Raw genomic sequence first — 26,119 nt, 5'->3', positions numbered from 1 at the left:
GGTAGTTTAAAAAAATTCAGTGAGCGCAATGAAAAACTGCATTTTACATATTCTTTCGTGACGTTACAACGATTTGACGAATCTTCATTCCATAAATATGTTATAACATTATCAAATAAACGCCTACATCAAAACTTATTACATATTCAGAAAGTAGACAAAATTTCACGAAAGATCCAATCGATATAAACTGAATAAACTGGAAGAGGGTTGTTTTATGACCAATAATGTAACGTGACGTTACAACGCGTCACAAATTAGAACCTTCAGCGTATTTCATTAAAAGTTTTTTAATTTTGTGAATCTGCTCTATAAGATTTTTTATCAAGAACCAATCTTCTATTAAGTATTTCTAAATAACTTACGAATAATTAGGTGTGATTAAATATAAAGTTTATTGTTTTGTTTCTTTTTGAGCATCTTTTACTTTCGCGACGTTACAACGCTCCTTTCTCAGGAAAAGCGATATCTCATTGCGTTGTAACGTCACGAAAACCTTCAACTTTTCTATAACTCTGTAAATCACGCTGGTGCTATTGCTTTGAGTGAAATTTTAAATATTTATTACAAATAGCCATGTTAATGATATTTTACTCGAATAAACATATGGGGTTGTCCGAAAATCACGACACAGTTTATTTTTTAAATTGTGGTGGAAATAATCGATCAAACCAAGAATATTTTTTCTGTTATAGATAGATTTGAGCCATTTGACACATTTATTTATTTGATACGGCTCAATATGGTAGAAAATAAACTGGCAGTATTGCATTGTTTAATTTGGAATCAGGTTCCCGATCCGAGTTTATAGTATAATATTTGTATCGTTAGGCTCCAACAAGTGGATTTATATGAGGAAGCGAGCACAATTTAAGCGCCAGACAATCGATAGGGCTCGGTACACTGAAGTATTGTATATGTTATAGTTACTTTTTGCTTGGGGAGACGACCGGATGAAGATTTTATAAAAAAGTTATAGGGGGCCATGCATAAATGACGTAGCATTTTGGGGGGTAGGGAGGGTATACCAAATTTGTGACGAAGTGTGACAAGGTGGAGGGGAGGGTTAGAAGTTGTGCGACGTAGCATTAAGTTAAAAACCCATTGTTTGATAAAAGAATTTAATGATCCTCGATTCCCAAGAGAAATAAATTTAAATTCAAACAAGTTACTTTAGGTAAATTTTACGATTCGGTAAATTACGAGGTAAATTTTACGATTCGCGAAATTACAACTTCGCAAAAATACGAAAAGATTTTGTATGCGGATTTAACTTGCTACTAAGCTAATGTTGCTAACTAGTAGACTTAGTTAGGAAGCTGAATTAACTTTTCACTTCGAATTCAACCACACAAAATTTAATAATTTAAATTTTTGCACGCAATTTGCTGTATTTAAAATAATTGAAAAACATGTAATTTTTTTTCATCGCCCGGGCGCTTTGCATGAGACGAGGGGGAGGGGGTAGGTAAATGCTACGTTATTTACGAGGGGGAGGTTAGAATTTTGTGACCAAATGCTACGAGGGGGGAGGGAGGGGTAAAAAATCGCCGAAAAAAGCTACGTCATTTGTGTACGGCCCCTAGTTACAAATATTCAGGGAAAAAGAACACGTCACATAACCGTGATGTTACGAAAGGATGTGTTACATCCAGTCGTTGATTCGACGGAATTTAAAATGTCGGCAAGCTCCAACAAACACTCTCCATCTATCTTTTTCGTGCTCATTTGAGACCATGACCATAGCCAAATCCTTTTTATCCGACTCTAAGCAATTGAAACGATTTAGTGTGGTCAACCAGAAAGGTCTCCGTAGCCCCAACTGTTGCGTTGCAATCTCCCGTAAATTCGAATAGATAATCGTCCATAACGGATTTAATACCACAAGTAATTCGATGATGTAGCTGCTTCAACGATGTATTTCGGTTTGTAACGGAAGAATTGGTTGGTTCCTGACTGACAGCACGTGCGACTACAACTGTAGTCGTGGACAACCTTATAACAGGCGGCTCGTCGAAGATAGCGAAGTGTGTAATTGGTTGATTGCTGGAAGGAAAGAAGTATTCAGGGAACGAATTAATATTCATGCCTAAATACTACCCCAAGTACAAAACTCGGAAATTCCCTCACAACCTTCCAACGCATGTCCTGGACTACGTTGCTGTTAGCGCGATTGCATCGAAACATATCATATGACCAGCCAGCGTCGAGGAGAATACAGCGGAAGTGAACTTTAACCCTCCGGCACTCGCGCCGTTGTATTTTGTGCAACACCTTCCGAAACTCTAGCGAAATTTTTTCCAGCACCAGCGGTTGCTCATTCGGGAAGCCATTCGCGCGATAGCCGGAGGGTCGCGCACGACGTTGCTACGGATTCAATCTGCCCAATCGTCCCACCTTTCCGAACAAATGGCTTAAGCGCCACCTCTTTCGAGGACCACTTGTCGTGCTTTAGGGTTGCCCGACCAGAAACCCAGCCTCAGGGCGGGTCGATATAGTGAAGGTTTAGAGGGACGACCTAGCAGACGCAACTGAATCGACGCAACAGTTTCATGCATCAAATTACCCGAATAAACCCAGAGAAGTTCGCCTTCCTATCCCAAAATACCTAAGAACACCACTCGTATTGTCTCATCACTGGAAGAATACCTCAAAACCCAAATAACTAAACCGAAAAGAGACTCGAGTGGTGGGGCTAAGATTCCCAAGTAGCCCAACTTGGAGTAAATATCACCAAAAAAACTACAAAACTACAACGACGCGAAACATGAGATACCTCTTCAAATTCGTAATTACTTGGGGAACATGGCTAATACTATTTCTTTAACACCAACACATTATTCAACAAACTACAATCAACATTTTAATTTATTCACTTAACCGGCATTTTCATAAACTTAATTTATTTTTTTCCTAACATGGTGTTGTCTATAATTTTACTGTCCCCTACTGTGTGCGGAGAGCGATCGCTATTCACTACCGGGCTATTGTGCCATAATTCGGTTGAACTTTAGTTTGCCGGGTGCGTGTATCGGCTAAACTTTAACGAACCATGCGCATGGATTTTATAGTTCTTGTACTTACAGTCTTTTTCTCGTTGTTTGCCCACTCACTTTCGCACTACTGCGAAGACTGTCCTGATGCGGCGATGCGGTGGCGGCGATGTATCTATACCGGCGGTGATGAATCTGCGCAGGCGGCGATTAAGGATCTCCGGATGTCTTCCGGCGTGCAGGATTAGATAACTGCTGGCACTGTCGGTACGCCGGACAAGCTGCCAGCAACAAAAAACGTGCACACCGGATGGTTGTGACGTGCAGCTCCAGTGAGCAAAGCGTTGCAGAAATCGTCGCACTTCTGATTTTTGGTTGAAGCGCCAGAATTTCCAAAGCTAGCACTTGTGTCTAGACCGCGTCGGTGGTCGAAGGGGCGGTGTGGTGAGCCGATGAATAGCACCAAACTAAATGGGAGAATAAAAGCCGTCGCACGGCTGTGCGATACCGTGAACGCATTGTCCTTTTTGCAATATAGCACCAATGAATGATATTTACCTTTTTGTACTTTTTACAAACGCACACAAATCTCCGCACTGCCTACTGCTAAGCTCTAACGCAACACCTAAGGACAGATAATTACTTGATTTTAAAGATACCTCACATTTTAAACTGGACAAACCTTTCGACACCGCGGGACAAATTTAACTAACACGCACTCTAGCCTCTTTCACGGTCTAGATTGAAATGGATGAGAAGCTATTCCTAAACCCTCAGATAAACGATTTTTGGTTCTAGATACCCGGAAGTACGTAATTTTACCGAAGTAAAACTCGTATTTCGAAAAACGAACTTCTTGGACAATTGATTCTGAATCGCTATCTCATTCCATCTCGAAACATTTGCATCATACCATTACGCGCCAATACCCTCACTTGCGTTCAAATAGTTTTTTTCTGGTCGGGCGGTTGATAAGACAACGACAAAGAGGTCCGTTCGGCGACCGACACTTGCTCTAGTTTGTGCAATCGTGAGACAGATTGGGAAAGAGAAAAAACGTGCGTGCGCGAGCGGATAGTACGTTTTAGCCGCCTAGTGTTCATTATTCCTCCTACGGAATGGAAGAAGTAAACACATATTTGCAACAGGGAACTTGGGTTACTGAATTTGGAAGTTATTTTGACTTCTGATACACGTGATCGCTACATAACACCCCAGCTTATTTTACGAAAATTTGGTTGAAGGAGTGAAACCAAATTTTCGTAACGGTAAACCGTAAAGAAGAAGCAAAATAACACATTGAAGACTTACACATTACAAGCAATCACCATATAGTAACTTAAGATTACTATATACAAAATATTTACAAATGATCAGTTCATATATCGTACAGAAATACTGAGTGGGTCTGACATCTCTTTCGTTTCCTTGTTGGCGGTTCAAACATCAAACACTCAGGCACATACAAAATTCCCAAAATAGCATTGAATCTAAAATTTCTCAATTCAAGATCAAGCTTAACCCCATACAATACAAACATTAAACCTCAATGACACACATAACGAAACCTTAAATAACAGGTTCATTCAACCTCGGGACTACTCCAATCTAATGGAAAGGTATCCCTAAGTTAAACTCACCGCACTGTTTTGCCTTCGAGAGAACCCCAATAAATTCTTTGGTCAACACTCTCAAATGGACAAAACGCATAACTCCATATCACACAATAACAGGCTCACCAGATTTCGGGACTACTCCAATTCAATGGAAAGGTATCCCTACATCCAATTTACCGCACAGTCTTCCGAGAAAACCCCAAAATATTTCTTGGTCAAAAATCTCGAAACGACAAAACGCAATAAACCCATATCCGTACCCCTAGCAGTAACTCTAACACCGAAATGCATCGGCCAGTGAGAAATCTACCATAATATTTCCCCAAAACAGAATCAATTATTTCAGCTGCGTAGGCAACGCCGGAACTTGTCCGACCATATGAACACACAAACTGAAACAACATACCCTACATTACCCTACTCCCACTTTACATTATGTTTCTCACGCCGAAACTTAAAAACGAAAAACTTAACGAAAGTGTAGGTAAAAAGTTGGCAGCCCTATGAAAGCTCCACACATTGAACCACCAACCCGGTCGCGACTAGAAATGTCAAAACAAAAAGTAAATATTGTAATCGGTTGTGTTTTAGGTAGATCGGAATATTAATGGAACGTTTCCAGGTAATTTGTGCACAAAACCTGTCCTGCAAACGGTGGATTACACGAAAAACGGTAACTAAATTTGGTTTTGTTTTTATTTATTAGGTAGCTTCTAGGGAGATGGACGGGTGTCGACGGCCAACCCACCCCACAGGAATATACCATACGGGAACTGGTTTTGAAGAAACCAGCGGAAGGAGGGAAGTTGGATTCCGATTGCAGGTGGGTCTATTGAACTGGTTCTAATGGTAAGTTTTACATTTTAGGAGCAACCGGACAGCGACAAGGACCATATTTCCATCCAGAATGACGCCATAAGTTACCATAAAATTTCCCCCGTAAATTTCCCAAATAACAAATATTCTACACCAAAATGAATAACTAAACATTAAATAAATAAATAACATGAAATAACTGAACAAATAAATATTTCACTAATAAATAATTATAAATAAATAAATTGCATGCATATAAATAACAAAATAATTCCATTTTAACAAAATATAGACCTAATTAGCAGGTAAATTTCAATATATGTTAGCGTTAGGTACTAACATAGAGTATACGACTCGATGTAGTTGTAAAAACACTAACATCATTTAATCCGAACGGGAATTATTTACAGAAATACGGGGGAGGGTGGGTGATTGTGATTAGCACAACACCCTATTCGTCTTAGTCTCGGCCCCGGGGAAGATATCGACTCCTCTCTCGACAGGCAGGCCAACCTGTTCGAATACTTTCCCTCTTGAATTTCCTTAAGAAAATACGTAACTTTCCCTCTTCCTAGTTGATACTGCCAGCTCGATTCACTCGGGTTTGCTCGTCATCGACCTTACACTGGAAAGTCCTCCGAGTCTTGCACGGTCATCATCCAAGCATCCCCAGTCTTGGACTCGCGATGTGTTTCCCATTACAGGTACTCCTCTTCAACGCCACTTTGGCTCGGAGTTTCTGGTTTGGTAGATCATCGTTCAGGCTTGCGCCGTGAACTCTCTCTGACTTCTGGTCGAGGGGATAGCTATACGTGCAGTAGTAACTAGTGAGGGGGAACGAAGCTTATTTCCCGAAATTAAATTAACTGTTTCCAACCAGATTTGTAAGGCCTCTTGAGCTTTCGCAAGGATCCCCCAGTAAATTAAAGTTGTTGTGGGGGCTGCAGCTGTGCTAAGAACAGTGCAGAGCCTTACAAACGGTGGAACAGTATTTTCCGCAACCAGAGCTTTCGCGTCATGGCGCAATTGTCTCTACTCAACAAATGAGAGATACATAGCTCGAATTTTTTAATTCTCTTAAGTGGGAGAGAGGGAGGAATTGGGTGGGTAGAGTTTTCTGCGGTATTTGAAGTTGAGTATCGTAGGCCGCTTCCCACTCAAATCCTCAATATCGTAGCAATGTGCTCCCTTAACCCACTTTGCATCAGCCAGCACGTATTTAAATGCTAACACCGAAACATACAATTTTCCCTTGCCCGATTGCTCCAAATTGTTCGCAGGAATCCCTTCTTTCACAGAGTAGGTATTATAGTTAACATAGCCAGATTTTTTGTAGAACCTTTTCTGGTTTCTCGACTGAACATCCTCAGTGACGAGTGAATCTCGAAGGCGGCAATATGCACGACCATCTGAAACCAAAACCCTTCGTCGTCGTATTGGACACGACTCGCTCTTGACTAACGACGGAATTCTGCCCTGTTTCTTAACATCTCGATCGATCTTCGCATTCTCCAGTAATGTGTTTTGCGATTCGGCAGTTTCACACTTCGAGGGTACAGACAACCCTTCGCCAGATTCTTTGCCGCTTTTCCCCGAATTTTTGCCGACGATCCCGCAAAAACCGTTTTCCTCTACTTTCGATCCTGAAGTAAGGATTAAGTGAGCAATACGGTTACTACCCTCACTTGGAACCGGACTAATTCCTAACATCAAACCGTCCCATGTCTCCTCGATGACTAAACTATCACTGAGCATAGGGTCTATCACGGGAATAGCTACATTGTTTAATATCTTATCGATACACGAGTAGATTTCCCGTCCTCCAAACTTCGTAGAACCACCAGTTAAACCAGTCTCCCATAGTTCATCAGTGTCACTATGCTCATCCGTACTGCCTGCTTCATTCGGCACTGTATCCAATCGAATCGGCTCGGTTATGTTCGTATTCAAAGGCTTATACGACTCCAAATCATCTTCGTACTGATTCCGAGTGCGATCTAATTCGTCGGTATCAAAATACGACGATCCCGAATATCCCACTTCATGATTCGTCTCTCTCGAGCGCTCGTAGAACGAACGAGAGGGACAATCTTGGTCATCGCCGACTTCTTCTGAACTCGATGAATAGCCAGACTGCAAACTGTCATGTAAACAATCTCCTTCACTACGTTGAAACTTACGCTCTACTCTACCGCTTCGCCCTTGCCTGTTCTCCCTATCATTATGCCCAAACTCTTCAGGAAAGCGATACAATTGCTGCCTTCCCCTCGCAATCTCGTCCGCCCGGCAATCCCTACTATGATCTTCAACCCAACTATTCGTCAAACCATCCCGTACACAAGATTCGTGCCAATCGCTGTGCAGATAGTTCGACTCGATCATTCCGTGTCCTGAGTAGAAGGGCTGATCGAATCTGGTGTTGTCGGTATCATTCTCGATAGGAGCGTTCAATTTCCGCTGATTCGCCCTGTTCACCTTCGCGATTTCATGCTCTAATTCCGCTATTCGGGCTAGCAATTCATCACTTCGATTAATTTGTTGTGGACACTCTTCTACCGACCTGGGAAGCGATTGAGGATACAAAAGTTCTGACTGGGACTCCATAGCCTCCCAATCCTGGCTTTCTGGCCTGTCAAAATCAACCGCGTATGCATTGTGCACCGGTCGTTCGTGTTTTTCGGAGGCTAACTTTCTACTCTGCTTAACGGGACCCCCCTTTTCGTTAGACCTGATCAAAAGAGTGTGAATTTTATCTACAAGATCCCTTCGCATTATTTCTGAGAAAGGATCAGGAGTTTTGCACCTCGTCACCCTTAGCAAATAGTGCTTAAGGCGAGAAATTAGCCGGTCGTCGGGTTCTCTATCCAACTTCCTCCCGAAAAAGTCCACTTTCGCCAATATATGGTTGTATTCCTGATAAATTGTATATTGTGAACGGTATTCACGATTCCTTCGGGCATCTGTTCGAAACAGTTTCCCGAGAAATTGACATTTGCCCTCCAGATCCCATCTCGTCTCCTCTAGTCTACCCCGAATTATCAATTCGTAATCCACCTCATCGTTTGTCAGATGATATGCGTTGGGAAATCTGTTCTCCATAATGAACGCTCGATCTTCCAATAAAGATAAAACACAAATATTCGAAACACTAAACACAAACTACAATTAAGACATTCACAACACTCCAGTATCCGATCTGTACCATAGATTAAGAAACTAGCTTTAAAGAACCTATGAAGAATAAACTATAATGTAGCCAGCAATATAGTCTATTATTTGAATTAGGACCAAAAGAAAAATCCGGAACCATATGATCAACCTCAGAGAAACCTACTCAAGAAAATACGATTAGCTTCCTAAGATTACCCAATAACGTGGCCCCACGTTGGGCGCCAAAATCTAGCGCGCACGACGTTGCTACGGATTCAATCTGCCCAATCGTCCCACCTTTCCGAACAAATGGCTTAAGCGCCACCTCTTTCGAGGACCACTTGTCGTGCTTTAGGGTTGCCCGACCAGAAACCCAGCCTCAGGGCGGGTCGATATAGTGAAGGTTTAGAGGAACGACCTAGCAGACGCAACTGAATCGAGAGGTACTCAGTTTCATGCATCAAATTACCCGAATAAACCCAGAGAAGTTCGCCTTCCTATCCCAAAATACCTAAGAACACCACTCGTATTGTCTCATCACTGGAAGAATACCTCAAAACCCAAATAACTAAACCGAAAAGAGACTCGAGTGGTGGGGCTAAGATTCCCAAGTAGCCCAACTTGGAGTAAATATCACCAAAAAAACTACAAAACTACAACGACGCGAAACATGAGATACCTCTTCAAATTCGTAATTACTTGGGGAACATGGCTAATACTATTTCTTTAACACCAACACATTATTCAACAAACTACAATCAACATTTTAATTTATTCACTTAACCGGCATTTTCATAAACTTAATTTATTTTTTTCCTAACATGGTGTTGCCTATAATTTTACTGTCCCCTACTGTGTGCGGAGAGCGATCGCTATTCACTACCGGGCTATTGTGCCATAATTCGGTTGAACTTTAGTTTGCCGGGTGCGTGTATCGGCTAAACTTTAACGAACCATGCGCATGGATTTTATAGTTCTTGTACTTACAGTCTTTTTCTCGTTGTTTGCCCACTCACTTTCGCACTACTGCGAAGACTGTCCTGATGCGGCGATGCGGTGGCGGCGATGTATCTATACCGGCGGTGATGAATCTGCGCAGGCGGCGATTAAGGATCTCCGGATGTCTTCCGGCGTACAGGATTAGATAACTGCTGGCACTGTCGGTACGCCGGACAAGCTGCCAGCAACAAAAAACGTGCACACCGGATGGTTGTGACGTGCAGCTCCAGTGAGCAAAGCGTTGCAGAAATCGTCGCACTTCTGATTTTTGGTTGAAGCGCCAGAATTTCCAAAGCTAGCACTTGTGTCTAAACCGCGTCGGTGGTCGAAGGGGCGGTGCACAGTGGCTGGAGGCTGGCCAAAACCTCAAAAATTTATTTTTGAAATATTGATATTTTATATTTTTCCTAAATTTCTCATACATTGAATGATATATATTCAAAATTTTATGATCATTGGATAAGAACAAGATTTTTAACATGAGTTTAAACGTAGCAAAGTCCGGACTTTATAATGATTTTCATTTCCGAAACCACCATTGCTCTGTTCACTTCAAATGCATGTTGCTCTTTTGATTTTGGTCCGATTTTAGCACAACTAGTTTCATTGTGTAGAGGAACGAAAGAGCTTGGTTAGTAAATAAAATACATCTGGTAAATTTTGCTTGGAACTATGACTTTTTAGTTTTAATATGTTTTAGATGGTCAGATCAAAAATACTTTTTTCACTAATGTATTCTGTACAAGTTTCGGAATCATTTCGGAACGGTCACATAGTATACATTCTATGGGAAATAACCTCCACTTTTCGAATATAATGGTCTCGTTCTGCGCCTAGGTGCGCAAAAAGTTTTAAGGAGATTTTGAAGCTTTGTTGCTGATATGGAGGCGCATGGCGTTTTGTGTAAAATAGTTAGACAATCTACAGTAAACCAACACGTTATACAATGGATTTAAAGTAGTGTTCTTCATTTTTTATGATATTGCTGACATTGGTGAACAGTAACGGAAAATCTATCATGAAAACGTGATCATAGTTATAAGAAAGGTTCAATGACACTGTATGGAAAAATGTATTTAATATTTTACGACTTTTGACATCAAAAATGAGCTCAGCACCTCAAAATTAGCTTAAATTGTGATTTTCAGCCAATTTAGGTAACATTTGAGGTTTTGTCCGACTTTTGTTTGAAGACCCGCCACTGTGCGGTGTGGTGAGCCGATGAATAGCACCAAACTAAATGGGAGAATAAAAGCCGTCGCACGGCTGTGCGATACCGTGAACGCATTGTCCTTTTTGCAATATAGCACCAATAAATGATATTTACCTTTTTGTACTTTTTACAAACGCACACAAATCTCCGCACTGCCTACTGCTAAGCTCTAACGCAACACCTAAGGACAGATAATTACTTGATTTTAAAGATACCTCACATTTTAAACTGGACAAACCTTTCGACACCGCGGGACAAATTTAACTAACACGCACTCTAGCCTCTTTCACGGTCTAGATTGAAATGGATGAGAAGCTATTCCTAAACCCTCAGATAAACGATTTTTGGTTCTAGATACCCGGAAGTACGTAATTTTACCGAAGTAAAACTCGTATTTCGAAAAACGAACTTCTTGGACAATTGATTCTGAATCGCTATCTCATTCCCTCTCGAAACATTTGCATCATACCATTACGCGCCAATACCCTCACTTGCGTTCAAATAGTTTTTTCTGGTCGGGCGGTTGATAAGACAACGACAAAGAGGTCCGTTCGGCGACCGACACTTGCTCTAGTTTGTGCAATCGTGAGACAGATTTGGAAAGAGAAAAAACGTGCGTGCGCGAGCGGATAGTACGTTTTAGCCGCCTAGTGTTCATTATTCCTCCTACGGAATGGAAGAAGTAAACACATATTTGCAACAGGGAACTTGGGTTACTGAATTTGGAAGTTATTTTGACTTCTGATACACGTGATCGCTACAGTTAATGAAATATAATGTGACGTTGTACAATCGTTTATTAAAAATACCTCGCCCAGAGCATTCGAGTTTTGTAGATCGAATCTTATATAAAAATTTGTTTATTTTCTGAACCTATAATTAGGTTTGATGAAAGATTTCATTTGAAAAAGTTAAAACAGATTTATAGAATGAGGGTCAAATCCTTGAAACGTCGCGTGTGTTGATGGTATATAACCCCTTAAGCACTTGAGGATATACATTCTGAATTTATGAATATCACGCTAGTATAATTTTCTGTTTATGAAAGAACTTGAAAGCGTTTTAATAAACCATTCGAAGTAAGCTTTAACACTATATCTGAAAAATCATTTAAGCAGCTGATAAAAGTTGATTTACGTGACGTTACAACGCAAAGTGTATCCTGTTGTAACTTTTGTTCCGCACATCCAATAAAAGAAGTTGGAGGCTTTTTGGAAAAGTATTTTTGAATACAAAGAGAATCCGGAATATATATTGGAACAAAATTGTATTTTTTGGATAAACTGAATAAATATGCCTTGTTCGTGACGTTACAACACAGAAACAATCGAAACTTATAAGTTCAAAAAAATTTAGAAGTCAAATATGAGTAAAAATCTTTCTAGTTTTATTATTCTACACTCAAAAACGAACAAATTCCTTTAACCAGGTTAAAATTTCAATTATAGTTTCATGAAATAGAACTTTTTTTAGAAGCCATTTTTCCGTGAAATTCAACTTATTTCTCTTTATATTTTTCAACTATTTGTAGAAATGTCAAAAATTTGATTACATAATTTTTCAATGGTTTAAACACTACCGAAACGAGAAAAAATTTTGTGATACCAAACTAAGGCAAAACAAAAACACCTTTCTGGTGTACAAGCCCGCGGAATGTGTCATTTAAACATTTTATGAATACGAAGTTCGGCAATTTGAGCAAAGTGCATGATATAAATGATGCTAAAACATTGCGGAAGAACCCATCCTCCTATCTATTGGACGAAAAAAAATTTATATGTTGGTTTTTAATGAATGCATCGATGTTTACGTGTTTTAACGTGTTTTTTTGAGTGAATCTTCTAATCGGTTTCCGAAATCACCTGAAACACTTTAATGTATATTCGAAAAAATACCTTGTACCACCAATTGTCGTAGCTATGTTTCTCGACGTTCTCGTTGTTTTCCCAAAGACATGTTCGGTATTTGACGACGTGTCTTTATTTAATCGATTTTCATTTTCGCCTAACATGGTCATACCATCAACAGTTGAAATCTGGTTTGCATTGCACACTTGTGCCGTTTTGGGTCCTGAAAAAATATATGCTTATTACTAGACATTTAAATGAGAATGACAATGATCAATTAATTTATTGTATTGAATTTCAGTGTCTGCCCCGGATGTTAATGCAATATTTAAATGTTTCGCATAGTAATAGAATATATTATATTTCTGTATACTACTCCTAGTCTTCCCATGAACAAAATATCGTGCACGTGTTCAACCTCAAATATTTGTCTACATGTACAAGTTCGTCTCGAACATCGATTTCAAGTGAACGATTTTTGAACATTGGTATGTACGTAAACCGTTAACAAAAACAAAATGAGTCAACACTAGCGATAAGTGCGAGAAAGAGAATACTGCTGCCAGGAGGAACACTTTGTACAATGTACATTAACCTGGCCGCAGTTTGTATGTATGTATGTATGTAGGTAGCCACCATCCTAGCTTGAGTCTTGCTATGCATGCGGCTCCACTTAACAGTACGCTCAAATTTCGTTACCATTCTGCGTTCAGCATACCGCTGTATAAAGGGCCAAAAGGGGGTGGCGGACCCCTACGCAAATGCACCTACTCAGTATCCGCGGTCATCAAAGAATCTCCTTCCAACAATAAGATCCAGCAGATTGAATATCGAATTTGGCAATACTTGTCAAGCTTTCCACGAGATGGTTTGTTGTAGAAGAGCGCGTCATATTGTTTACAACTGTTGGAGAGAAATTTATCTGTCGCGAACGACGGACACTTTTCCTCCTTGACTCCGTGGCCATCCACTTCATTGTCTAGTTGTAACTTCAATGATGGCCTGGTGCACCCTCCTCACCCCGTAAATCACATGCATATAATGTCAATATATGTTAATCAATATACAATATAACGTAATATAATACAATATATCTATCCATATATCTATATATATATATATATATATATATATATATATATATATATATATATATATATATATATATATATATATATATATATATATATATATATATATATATATATATATATATATATATATATATATATATATATATATATATATATATATATATATATATATATATATATATATATATATATATATATATATATATATATATATATATATATATATATATATATATATATATATATTTATGGACATTTTTTTGTTGATAACGGTTTTAGGAACACCGTGAAATGCCTGCTATGTACAAATTTTTACAGCAATCGGTTAAGCCGTTTGGGAGTCTATTAAATCATCATAAATCATATACCCACAAACATTGATTTTTATATATATACTAGCTAATACCCATCGCGCGTTGCTGCGACTTTCAACGAAATAGGAGGAAAACACAATTTGTTCCGAAGCGCCATCTGGCGGGTAGATAGTCCCCAACCAATAACACACAAACACGCTCCATAACCAATGCCTACTACGTACCAATTTTTGCGGCAGTCGGTTAAGCCGTTTTGGAGTTCTTAAATCATATACATACAAATGTTGACACACTAAAGAGTATACTTTCAGCTTTCCTCCCAACAATTAGAACATTTTTAGAGCAGCTGATTGCTTAATGGCCCATCCTTGCAGCAATTATATCCTTCAATGGTTAATTCAACTGCTAAGGTGAAAGACTCCATCACTGTTTTACAGTGGAATTGCAGAAGTATCATACCAAAAATTGATTCCTTAAAAATTTTACTGCATAATTTAAAATGCGATGCTTTTGCTCTATGTGAAACATGGCTTACCTCAAACATTAATTTCAACTTAAATGATTTCAACATTATTCGCCTAGACCGAGACACCCCGTATGGAGGAGTGCTTCTAGGAATTAAAAAGTGCTACTCTTTCTATAGAATTATCATCCCCATGATTGCTGGCATTGAGGCTGTAGCAGTCCAAACGAATATTAAAGGCAAAGACATGTCTATCGTTCTATATATATATACCTTCCAAAGTTCAAATTGGACAACGTCAAAATTTTGAAGTAGTGGAATCCATGGCTGCTCCGCGTCTGATACTAGGAGACTTCAACTCGCACGGAGTATTGTGGGGTTCCCTCTACAATGATAATCGATCCTCTTTGATATACAATGTTTGTGACGAATTTAATATGACAGTTTTAAATCCTGCGAAACAACACGCATCCCCAGACCTCCTGGACGTCCAAGTGCATTAGATCTATCTCTGTGCTCGACATCACTTCGGTTAGATTGCACGTGGAAGGTTGTACCTGACCCTCACGGTAGCGATCATTTGCCAATCGTTGTTTCAATTAACAGTGAATTAGGCCTTACGAATTCAATCAATGTTCCTTATGACTTAACACGAAATATTGATTGGAAAACATACGAAACATTAATTTCCACTTCTCTTGCTTCGACAGAAGAGCTACCCCCTACCGAAGAATATGAATTCCTAGCGGGTTTAATTATTGAAGCAGCAGAACAAGCCCAAACAAAATGCAATCCTGGAATGACAATAAATAGACGGCCCCCTAATCCTTGGTGGGACAAAGAGTGCTCTGATGCATATGAAGCTAAACAAGTTGCCTACAAAGAAATTATGAAACAGAAAGGGGGTATACGTGAGAACTTTGAAAATTATTTCATTTTGCAAAACAAATTTGACAGTCTCCGTCGTGCCAAAAAGTCTAGTTATTGGAGACGCTTCGTTGATGGCTTGTCAAGAGAAACATCAATGAGCACTCTTTGGAACACAGCCAGAAGAATGAGGAATCGAAACGCGACTAATGAAAGCGAAGATTTTTCGAATCGTTGGATATTTAATTTTGCCAAGAAAATTTGTCCAGATTCTGCTCCTGCGCAGAAAATCATTCGCGATTCTCCCACAAGTAACGATTTCATAGATTCGCCTTTGACAATGATGGAATTTTCAATTGCACTGCTCTCATGCAACATGCTCATGCTCCGGGACTAGACAGAATTAAATTCAACTTGGTGAAGAATCTGCCTGACCTAGCAAAAAGACGCTTGTTGAATTTATTCAACAAGTTTCTTGAGCAGAATATTGTCCCGCGTGACTGGAGACAAGTGAGAGTTATCGCCATTCCAAAACCGGGAAAACCAGCCTCTGATCATAACTCGTATCGACCGATTGCAATGCTATCCTGCATCAGGAAATTGTTGGAAAAAATTATCCTACGACGTCTCGACAATTGGGTTGAGGCGAACGGCTTGCTCTCAGATACCCAGTTTGGTTTTCGGAGAGGAAAGGGAACGAATGATTGCCTGGCGCTTCTTTCGTCAGAAATCCAACTCGCTTACGCAAAAAAAGAACAAATGGCGTCTGTGTTCTTAGACATAAAAGGAGCATTCGACTCAGTCTCCATTGATGTTCTCTCAGAGAAGCTACATCAATGTGGTCTTTCACCGATATTAAATAATTATTTATACAATTTATTGTTAGAAAAGCACATGCATTTTTCATATGGCGATTTGGCGACACTCAGAATAAGTTACATGGGCCTCCCACAAGGCTCTTGTCTAAGCCCCCTTCTCTATAATTTTTACGTGAATGACATTGATAATTGTATTGTCAGCCCATTCACTCTAAGACAACTTGCAGATGATGGGGTGGTTTCTGCCACAGGACCAAAAGCTATAAATTTACAACAACCATTGCAAGATAGCTTGGATAATTTATCAATTTGGGCTTTAAAACTGGGCATCGATTTCTCTACGGAGAAAACAGAGTTGGTCGTTTTCTCAAGGAAGCGTGATCCGGCTCAGCTTCAGCTTCAGTTGGTTGGTAGAACGATAGCCCAAGTCCTGACTTTTAAATACCTTGGAATTTGGTTCGATTCTAAAGGCACATGGGGAGGCCACATTAGGTATCTAATAACGAAATGCCAACAAAGGATAAATTTTCTGCGAACAATAACTGGATCATGGTGGGGTTCTCATCCAAGTGACATGATAAGATTGTATCAAACGACAATACTTTCAGTAATGGAATATGGGTGCATCTGTTTCCGTTCAGCTGCGAACACTCACATTATTAAACTGGAATGGATACAGTATCGTTGTTTACGAATTGCCCTAGGTTGCATGCAGTCGACCCATACGATGAGTCTTGAAGTACTAGCGGGAGTTCTTCCTTTAAAAGACCGATTCTGGGATCTCTCCTCTCGTTTACTTATTCGATGTGAGATTATGAACCCACTGGTAATTGAAAATTTTGAAAGACTTGTTGAGCTTCAACCCCAAACCAGATTCATGACAGTGTATTTCAATCACATGTCACAAGGAATAACGCCTGCTAGGTATGTTCCCACATACGTCAATATACTAGATACTCCTGAATCCACTTTATTCTTCGACACGTCCATGCAAGCAGAGATTCGTGGAATTCCGGATCATCTACGCTCGCGGGAGATCCCTAAAATATTCACAAGTAAATATCAACACATAGACTGCCTTAAAATGTTTTACACTGATGGGTCACGAGTCAGTGAGGCCACTGGTTTCGGTATTTTCAACAATAATTTTTCAATTTCTCTCAAACTTGCAGAACCCGCCTCTGTTTATATAGCTGAACTAGCAGCAGTTCACTATAGTTTGCAAATAATTAATACTTTACCCCCGAACCATTACTTTATCCTCACTGATAGTCTCAGCACAATTGCAGCTCTACGCTCAAAGAGGATTGATAATCAAGATCCATTCTTTTTGGGGAAGATACGAGAATCTCTGAGTAACCTATCAAGAAAATGTTATAAATTCACCCTAGTGTGGCTTCCCGCCCATTGCTCTATTGCGGGAAATGAGAAAGCTGATAATTTAGCCAAGATTGGTGCACTAGATGGTGAAATATATGAAAGACCCATCGCTTACAATGAATTTTAAAGCGCTTCTCGACAGAGGACACTTGCTAGTTGGCAAACATCTTGGGACAATGGAGATATGGGACGATGGCTACACTCAATTATCCCTAAAGTATCAACGAAGGCATGGTTCAAAGGATTGGATGTAAGTCGGGTCTTCATCCGTGTGATGTCAAGGCTCATGTCCAATCATTATACTTTAGATGCGCATCTCCGTCGTATTGGGCTCGCTGAGGGTAATCATTGTGCTTGTGGAGAGGGTTACCATGACATTGAGCATGTTGTTTGGTCTTGCACTGAATATCGTGAAGCCAGATCACAATTAGTAGATTCTTTATAAGTCCGAGGAAGACCAATCCATGTTCCTGTTAGAGACATCCTGGCGTATCGCGATCCTCTATACATGGAACTTATCTATCATTTTCTAAAAACAGCGTCTGTCAAAATTTAATTAAATTCATCTCCTCATACTCTCATCCAAGGCTAATCATTCACCAATTAAAGTGTCCTAGAATATTCAGTTTTTAAATTTAGACAATAACAGAAAAAAAGTAAATAAATACACCCGAAAATACTAGATCATTATGAAATATGTAAATGTAAGGAAAAAAGCAAACAATAAAGTGATTTCAGTGTTAGTTTTAGACAAATTACTAGTATAGTTAAAATTAGTCTTAAGGATTTTTGTAACGTGCTATGTAAAAAAAGAAACTGGCGTAAAAAGCTTTTGCAAATGCCGTGTCAAATAAACGTATGGAAAAAAAAATATTGACATAACATTTTTGTACATTATATTTATGTAATTAAATGCTAAGATTTTCCTTTAAAAACCGCGACACCTATAAACGATCTAAATAGCCAATGAACAAACATGGATTCACGCTTGAAGTCTGGTAGAAAACCCATCTATGACCGCATACCACATCCAAACCGTTATAAATTTCGATTCCGTCAATGAAATATTTTCAAACTTGCAGAGAATATACTTGATTACTTTATCTTTCGAATGCCATGTACTAAATAAGTAGACAAATATTTTTTGTTTATAGAGATAGGACCAAACCCGTGGATGTTTGCTGGTAGCCATATGAAACGTGTCATAAAACTTCAAATTGCAATTTCTCTCGAATCTCTCGATGGATCATTTTAAAATTCACTGAGAAGATGCTTGGATACTGTATCTTTCGAATGCCGTATGACAAATTTATGGTCATTTTTTGTTAATAACGGTTTTAGGAACAGCGTGATTTGTTATGAAGCGTGTTTATGTGCTATTGGTTGGGGATTATCTGCCCGCCAGATAGCGCTCGGAACAAATGGTGTTTTCCTCCTATTTCGTCGAAAGTCGAAGTAACGCGCGATGAGTATTAGCTAGTATAATAGAACATGATATTATTGTATACGCCCTTTGCGTATAACAGCGACTTTCACAAGATAACGCTACGTAACGTTTTCAAAAGAACATTGAATATAATATCGGCAGAGCCGTCACTTTCGATTGAACTCTCAACCCAGTTAGTTCGCCTTCTCTCTCTCTCTCTCTCTCTCTCTCCGAAACCTCTTATTTACATGATAGCTACCGTGATTGAATAAGTAAGTATAAAGTTATTAAAGTGGCGACGAGATAAAATCCGAAAAGTGCAAAGTGCGTGCACGAATAAAATCAGTGAAGTGATTAATCCGAAAACAAAGTGATCACCGGAAAAAGTGGGTTATGTCCGAAATTGATTAAGTGGAAAAAGCACATTTTTTGGAAAACACTATTTTGTAAACGACAGTACAATAAAAGATTTTCTTTACAATTGACAATTGTGCCAACGGCACAAAAGCATTCTTTTATTTTAACAATTTTATTTGTTTTGACAAGAAACTAATTGGTTTTGTTTGCGTTATTTTCACAGCAATTGTGTGCTTTTCTCGCGACTTGTGCGTGCCTGGGGTACAAGCGAAGGCTCGGGTACGGCAAGCAGGCCGCAGTGAAGAGGAGACAATTATTTTACCCTATCGCCGTTAGCAGTCGGCTCATCTAGGGTGGCGTCGGCAATAGTGGACTACGGATAATTTGGAGTAAGGTGTAGCATAGTACAATTACTATAGCCAGAAGACAATCAGGGTGAGAATTCACTAAGGAAACACAAGTGAGTCGATTCATTTATTATTCATATTTTTTATATAATTATCGGCATCTGGGACTAATTTTGGAAACTTATTTGTTCCAATTTTTATCAGAAACATGGCCCATTTAAGTATGGCGTCATCCATCGAACCCTACCGCAAGGGTGTCTCTTTCGGTGATTGGGTCGACAGATTAGAATTTTGTTTCGTTGTAAATAATGTTGACGAAAACCTGAAAAAGGCCCATTTTATTACATTGGCCGGTCCTCTTGTTTATGCAGAATTGAAACTGCAATACCCGGTAGAAAATTTGAACAATGTGTCATATAACGACATGGTTAAAAAGTTGAAGAATAGATTTGACAAAAAGCCTTCTTGCTTAGTACAACGTTTGAAATTCTCAAACAGGGTTCAGAAACCAGATGAGTCGCTTGAGGACTATCCGTCAAACTGCAGGCGGAGTTCTGTTCCTTTGGTGAATTTAAGAATCAGGCAATTCGCGACCGTATTATTTCGGGCATTAGGGATACTCGACTTCAAGAGAAAATTCTGAATGAAGATTTAAACGTAGAAGCAACTGAAAAAAACCATTATGTCTTGGGAAATGGCGAAGTGCAACGCCAAATCATTGGGAATAGAAAACAAAACAGAATCTCTTGCTCCCTTGAATGCCATAAGACGCCCAAGAGGGTTAATGTTGGAGAAACTGGGAGCTACACTGGAGGCAACCAGGGTAGCAAATCAACCAGGTTCTTCCAAAGTTCCCATAAGGAACAGGTTAGGTTTCACGCCTTATGCTCGGAATAGTCCGCGTTACAGAGGGAACAATCAAAACTCAAGAATGACTGAATGGAACAACGGCCTAGATAAGGTGAAAAAAGACCATTCTCAATTAATTTGTGATTTTTGCGGAAAGAAGGGTCATATAAAGAAGAAATGCTTTAGGTTGAAGAACTTACACCGCGACGCAGTAAAATTTGTAGACTCATGGAATAATCCTGGACCCAGCACGGACCGGAGCCTCAGCGAGTTGTTCGACAGGATGCGAGCTGATGACGTCGAAAGCGACAACAATGATGATAAAGGTGACGTTCAATGTATGTTAGTGTCGTCCATTAATAAAATTAATAACCCTTGTTTAGTTAATGTAATCATGGAAGGAAAATTTATCCAAATGGAAGTTGATTGTGGTTCTTCAGTAACCGTTATGGGAAAACAGCAATATGAATCGAACTTTAATATTCCCCTAAAAAATCGGATAAACGATTATGGGTTGTGAATGGGGATAAACTTAAAAGATGGGGTGAAACAAAAGTTTCAGTGATACTTGAAGGAAAAAAAGCTAGTTTGACTTTGGTAGTTTTAGATTGTAAAAATAGTTTTGTACCTTTACTTAGACGTGACAGTTTAGATGTATTCTTCGATAATTGGAGAAACTTTTTTGGTAATTCGTTGGAAATCAACAATATAAATTATGGGAATAATACGAACCTGATAACAGATTTGAAACAAAAATATGCAGATGTGTTTATCAAAGATTTTTCTTCGCCTATAGTGGGTTTCGTAGCGGATTTGGTGCTCAGTAACGAGGAACCAATTTTTAAAAAAGCATATAATGTTTCTTATAGATTGAAGGATAAAGTGTTGAATTATTTACAAAAGTTGGAAGATGAAAAAGTTATTACTCCGATCAAAACGAGCCAATGAGCGTTTCCTGTAGTGATCGTGATAAAAAAAATAATGATATTAGATTGGTTATAGACTGCAAAGTTTCTATAAATAAATTATTGATTCCAAATACTTACCAATTGCCGTCGGATAAGAATTTATTTGCTGGGTTGGCAGGGTGTAAAGTATTCTGCTCTTTAGATCTGGAGGGCGCTTACACACAGTTGTTCTTATCAGAAAAGTCTAGGAAATTCATTGTAATCAACACCATTAAAGGGTTATATACCTATAATAGGTTGCCGCAAGGAGCATCATCCAGTGCTTCAATTTTCCAACAAGTGATAGACCAAGTTTTACAAGGAATTGAACATACATACTGTTATTTGGATGATGTTCTTATTGCAGGTAAAAATTTACAGGATTGCTTGGGGAAATTGGAATTAATTTTGGCTAAATTGTCGGCAGCGAATATAAAAGTAAATTGGGAAAAGTGCAAGTTTTTTGTTACCGAATTACCTTATTTAGGACACATAATTAGTGAAAAGGGTTTGTTGCCGTGTCCAAGTAAGATATCGACTATTAAGGAAGCAAAGGTACCAAAGAACGTACAAGAATTGAAATCTTTTCTGGGGCTCATAAACTATTATCACAAGTTTATACCACATTTGTCATCAAAACTATATTACTTATATAATCTTTTAAAAAATGATACTAAATACGTATGGGACGCTAATTGTGATAAGGCCTTTGAAGAAAGTAAAAAATCATTGATAGCGACGAAACGAGTTTTTTGATCCAAACAAACCCATAGTGGTTGTTGCTGATGCTTCGAGCTATGGCCTTGGTGGAGTAATAGCTCACACTATAGATGGAAGTGAATACCGACCAGCCGCCAAAATGGGCAATGCAGATTTCTGTTCCAGATTTCCATTAGAACAGAAAATTCCAGAAGAATATGATAAAGAGTTTGTCAGTAGTATCAATTTTACGAAAGAGTTGCCCATTGATCACATTAAAATAGGTCAAATGACTAATGGTGATGAGTTTTTACAGACAATTATTAGATACATTCGCTGCGGTTGGCCCAAAAGAGTCGATAAACGCTTCATCAATGTTTTTTCTAATCATCAAGAATTAGAAATTGTTGACGAATGCTTAATGTACCAGAATAGGGTAGTTATACCACAGCTAATGCAGAACGAAACATTAAAGCTCTTACATGCGAACGACGCAGGAATGGTGAAAATGAAGCAGCTGGCTAGGCGCTCGATTTATTGGTATGGTCTTAATTCAGATATAGAACGGTTTGTTAAATCTTGTCATGAGTGTAACAGTATATGGCGATAGAACCAAATTCAAAAGTGGAATCCAAATGGATTCCTACAATTCGACCGTTTAGCAGAATTCATATTGATTTCTTTCATTTTGAACATCATACCTTTTTACTTATGGTAGATAGCCAGGGCCGCCGAGAAGGGGGGGGGGGGGTCCAGGGTGTTTCCCCACGGGCCCGGAGTTTTGAAGGGGGCCCGGATTTTTAACAGAAAATAATTTTGACAAATATTTTTTCGAAAAAAAATATTTGAGAATATAATTAAAAATTCAATATCTTGTGTATGAGGTAACTAGAATAGCTAAAATTCTAAACTCCTACATATTTGATATCAACTATGTTTATGCCAACCTAATTTTCGTATCAAAACAAGATCAGACTCGAGCGGGCATAGCGGAATTTGTACATTGAATGTCATGTACGTAGCTCACCTGGGTTCGAATCCCAACCCCGCACACAGTAATACAGTTTTGCTATAGGAAAATTCCTAAGGTTAACATGTCTATAATTGAAACAAAAATATGATCAGACTTGTAAGGGTTAAACAATTAAATGGTTTGATTAGAAGTCATGAGGTTGTCTTCAAATTTCGCCCATTTGAAATCGATTTTTTCTATTTATTGTATTTCCAATCTTCGAAAGCGCTGGATTAGTATCGAAAGTAATTATTGAAAGAAGAAAACCCTGCTTAGGGTTGCCACAGCGGTTTTGGGGGCGAATTTCGTGTTTTCGTTCAGGTAAATCCGAATTCGCCCGGAAGAATCCATTGGATTATTTTGCAATTTTGCGTTGCCCTTTTTATCAGGAATCGCCCAGCACCCAGTCCTCATATACATCAGTTGTAGGGTTGTAGGCCCTAATTGTTGAGGAGGGCCCCTCTTGTCGTTGACAAATATTATTGAACCATTGAACCTTCGCTTCAATGGATTAATGTTCCACACAAATATTCTCGAATGAAACTGAAGTGTGATTTCACACCCCGTGTTTGTTTACTGAGAAGCAGAGCAAAGCTCACTCGGGTTATCCTTCACAGCGAGAGTGGTTGGTGCTTTTGGATTCTTTGTGAATATCCGAGTAAGCAACAACAGTTACAACATCCAACTAAACCAATAAAACTGTTAACAAAGCAAAAACATACAACTAAATGTGAACGGCACAGAAAGGTGGTGTGCTTTACCAAAACATTACACTCTGCGGTGAATGTGAAGAAAATAAGATATTTTTTCCTCCTAGTGCTACGAGCTACAAAGGAAATAAAACAGTGCATATTTATTTTTTTTAAGCGTTTTATACAATAAAAAGCCATGAAAGGGCTCCAAAGATCTGTCGAGTCGAGATCACTTTAATTCGAAATTCCAATTGATTTCAACGCATACCCATGTGTCTCTTGAAGTCTATCCCCTGCTCAGTAAAATTCTGCTGGTCAAAGTACCACTAGAGGCGGTAACTCTACCTCTATTTGAGAGTTCAATTGGTCAAATGAGTCATCAAAAACTCTTGATATACCAAAAGAATTCGAAATTAATTAAAAATTAAAATTTAATATATTTGGTTTGCCGTTGATTGATACAAAATTTATAAAAAATCATATTCAGATACGAGATGATACATCCTTATCAAATAAACGAAATTTTTCGATTTTCGACTACCAATTCCCTCTAGCAAAGAGGCCAGGGATAGAAAAAAATAAATACGTTTTACGATTCTTTCAAATACGGCCTTTTATCAACATTTTCATTATAACAGCAAATTGCGTACACAACAAGCCCCTTTCGTGACGCGTATAGTGTTAATAGTTTTGTTTTGAATTTTATATGTCATGGAGCATGAAAAAATTTCAATCCTGTAGCTGCCAATGATTCTAAGAAGCATACGTTCAACTAAATTACTAAATTGTGTTTGATTGATTTCGAAGAGAAAATCTAACTCTGCTACCAAACTAAATCAACTTGTTAGCAAGATTAGCTAACCAATGTAGCAAGTTAAATCCGCACACGAAATCGGATTGATTAAATGAATAAAAAGAAGAAGAAAATGAATTGATTAAAATGAAAAATAAGGCGATGTTAAAAGCTATAAATTAATTGAAAAAATAAATTATTTCAAATAAATAATTTGGATGAAATGAATAAATCTGAAAAATAGTCAAATTATTAAAATGAAGAAACTAAAAACTGAAAAAACAAAGAGAATGCATAGAAGGAAAACAATGAATAAAATAAGAATGATATGAATAAAATGTACAAAAAAATAAACTGTTCAGAGAGAATCCAAAGAATGAAATGAATACAATAGATTAAATGAACCCAAATTAACAAAATGAATAAAAAGAATGTTGAATGAAATAAATAATTAAAATGCAAAAATCAAAAAATGGACTATTTAGAATGAAATTAAGGGACCACTTCAACGAAAAATACCTTGAAAGATAATAGTCTAGATACATTGCTGGTTGCTTTGATGTTCGATTTCCCATAGTAAACAAAATTTTGGCCTATATTTGAAAAAGTCCTCTTATGCGTTAAACTCATCTAATGTCTATTACATGCACAATTATTAGAGGTTTAGTTAATATTTCGGTAAATTGTTAGCATCTTCCATATAAGTATATTAAAATAATTTTATTATGTTTTTGGTGTGGTCAAGATATATTCGATCAGAATACAATAGAGTTTCAGTTCGTTTTTGTAATATGCGATCACAAGGAGTTATATTTTTTCGCGAAAGAAAAGCTCTACTTCCTCCATAAATTAGTTTGTTATGTATGTACCAGGAGCAATGGATGGCAGTCGAATGGACGAATCCCAAAGGAATGGACGAATCCCAAACGAATTTTTACAAGAGCGATTTTATGTTCTGACCAGTGCATTGCTTTATTTTCTAAACCCCGTTTGCTCAAAATTGTCCGCTGTTATTGATTATCAAAAACTTTTACAATACGCTTATGTAAAGTGACTAGTCATTTTCAGGATGAATGCGGGTCGTGCTTAAAAAGCATATTCACGATGTGCGTTTCCCAAATATTGCACAACTTGTGTAAGACCGAGAAACTATTCATAAGGATTCATGACCTGGCTCACATTAGAAAGCCAAAAGGACACCATGATAATCTGAATAAATTGGCTCCCTTTGCACATTCCGCACGAATCTCGGAGACAGCATAACTCAAAACATTTATGAGTGGTTTGAACAATATGACTGCAATACGGGTATTTTGGAATAAAAATTTACATTTTGCTTTCCGGGACGTTTTACCATGCGGAATAAGATATTGAAATCCGGGACTATCGCGCCTGATTCGGGACGTTTTTGACATTGAATTACTCCA

At 38.4% G+C, this 26,119-nt stretch overlaps 2 protein-coding genes across 8 annotated transcripts in view; both read right to left on the bottom strand.

The window, feature by feature from the left end:
* The window catches only part of LOC131693122 (uncharacterized), a 1,060,243-nt gene that overhangs the window by 511,113 nt on the left and 523,011 nt on the right, over positions 1–26,119 (bottom strand). For 4 of the 5 annotated variants that reach the window (XM_058980688.1, XM_058980689.1, XM_058980690.1 and 1 more), the window contains one exon: positions 12,683–12,857. In XM_058980688.1, coding sequence (XP_058836671.1) covers positions 12,683–12,857 — 175 coding nt within the window. Of the gene's footprint in view, positions 1–12,682; positions 12,858–26,119 lie in introns of those variants that run through there. The other variant, XR_009306156.1, reaches the window with a different exon arrangement.
* LOC131693124 (uncharacterized) lies at positions 4,863–12,065 on the bottom strand. 3 transcript variants are annotated; one of them, XM_058980696.1, is made up of 3 exons: positions 11,026–12,065; positions 10,902–10,968; positions 4,863–10,810 (listed from the first exon to the last, which is right to left on the bottom strand). In XM_058980696.1, exon 3 carries the CDS (start codon positions 8,522–8,524, stop codon positions 6,503–6,505), a length of 2,022 nt encoding a protein of 673 aa, XP_058836679.1. In that variant the 5' UTR covers positions 8,525–10,810; positions 10,902–10,968; positions 11,026–12,065; the 3' UTR covers positions 4,863–6,502. The 3 variants fall into 3 exon arrangements, with proteins under 3 accessions (XP_058836679.1, XP_058836677.1, XP_058836678.1); XM_058980694.1 differs by having other exon boundaries at positions 4,863–10,840; positions 10,902–12,065; XM_058980695.1 differs by having other exon boundaries at positions 4,863–10,968.

This window comes from Topomyia yanbarensis, chromosome 3, assembly GCF_030247195.1.
Source record: "Topomyia yanbarensis strain Yona2022 chromosome 3, ASM3024719v1, whole genome shotgun sequence".
Lineage (NCBI taxonomy): Eukaryota > Metazoa > Arthropoda > Insecta > Diptera > Culicidae > Topomyia > Topomyia yanbarensis.
This window is presented reverse-complemented; position numbering and strand designations above follow the sequence as displayed.

Coding starts and splice junctions, on each gene's coding strand:
- LOC131693124 (XM_058980694.1), bottom strand. CDS start 8,524: ATGGAGAACAGATTTCCCAACGCATATCATCTGACAAACGATGAGGTG.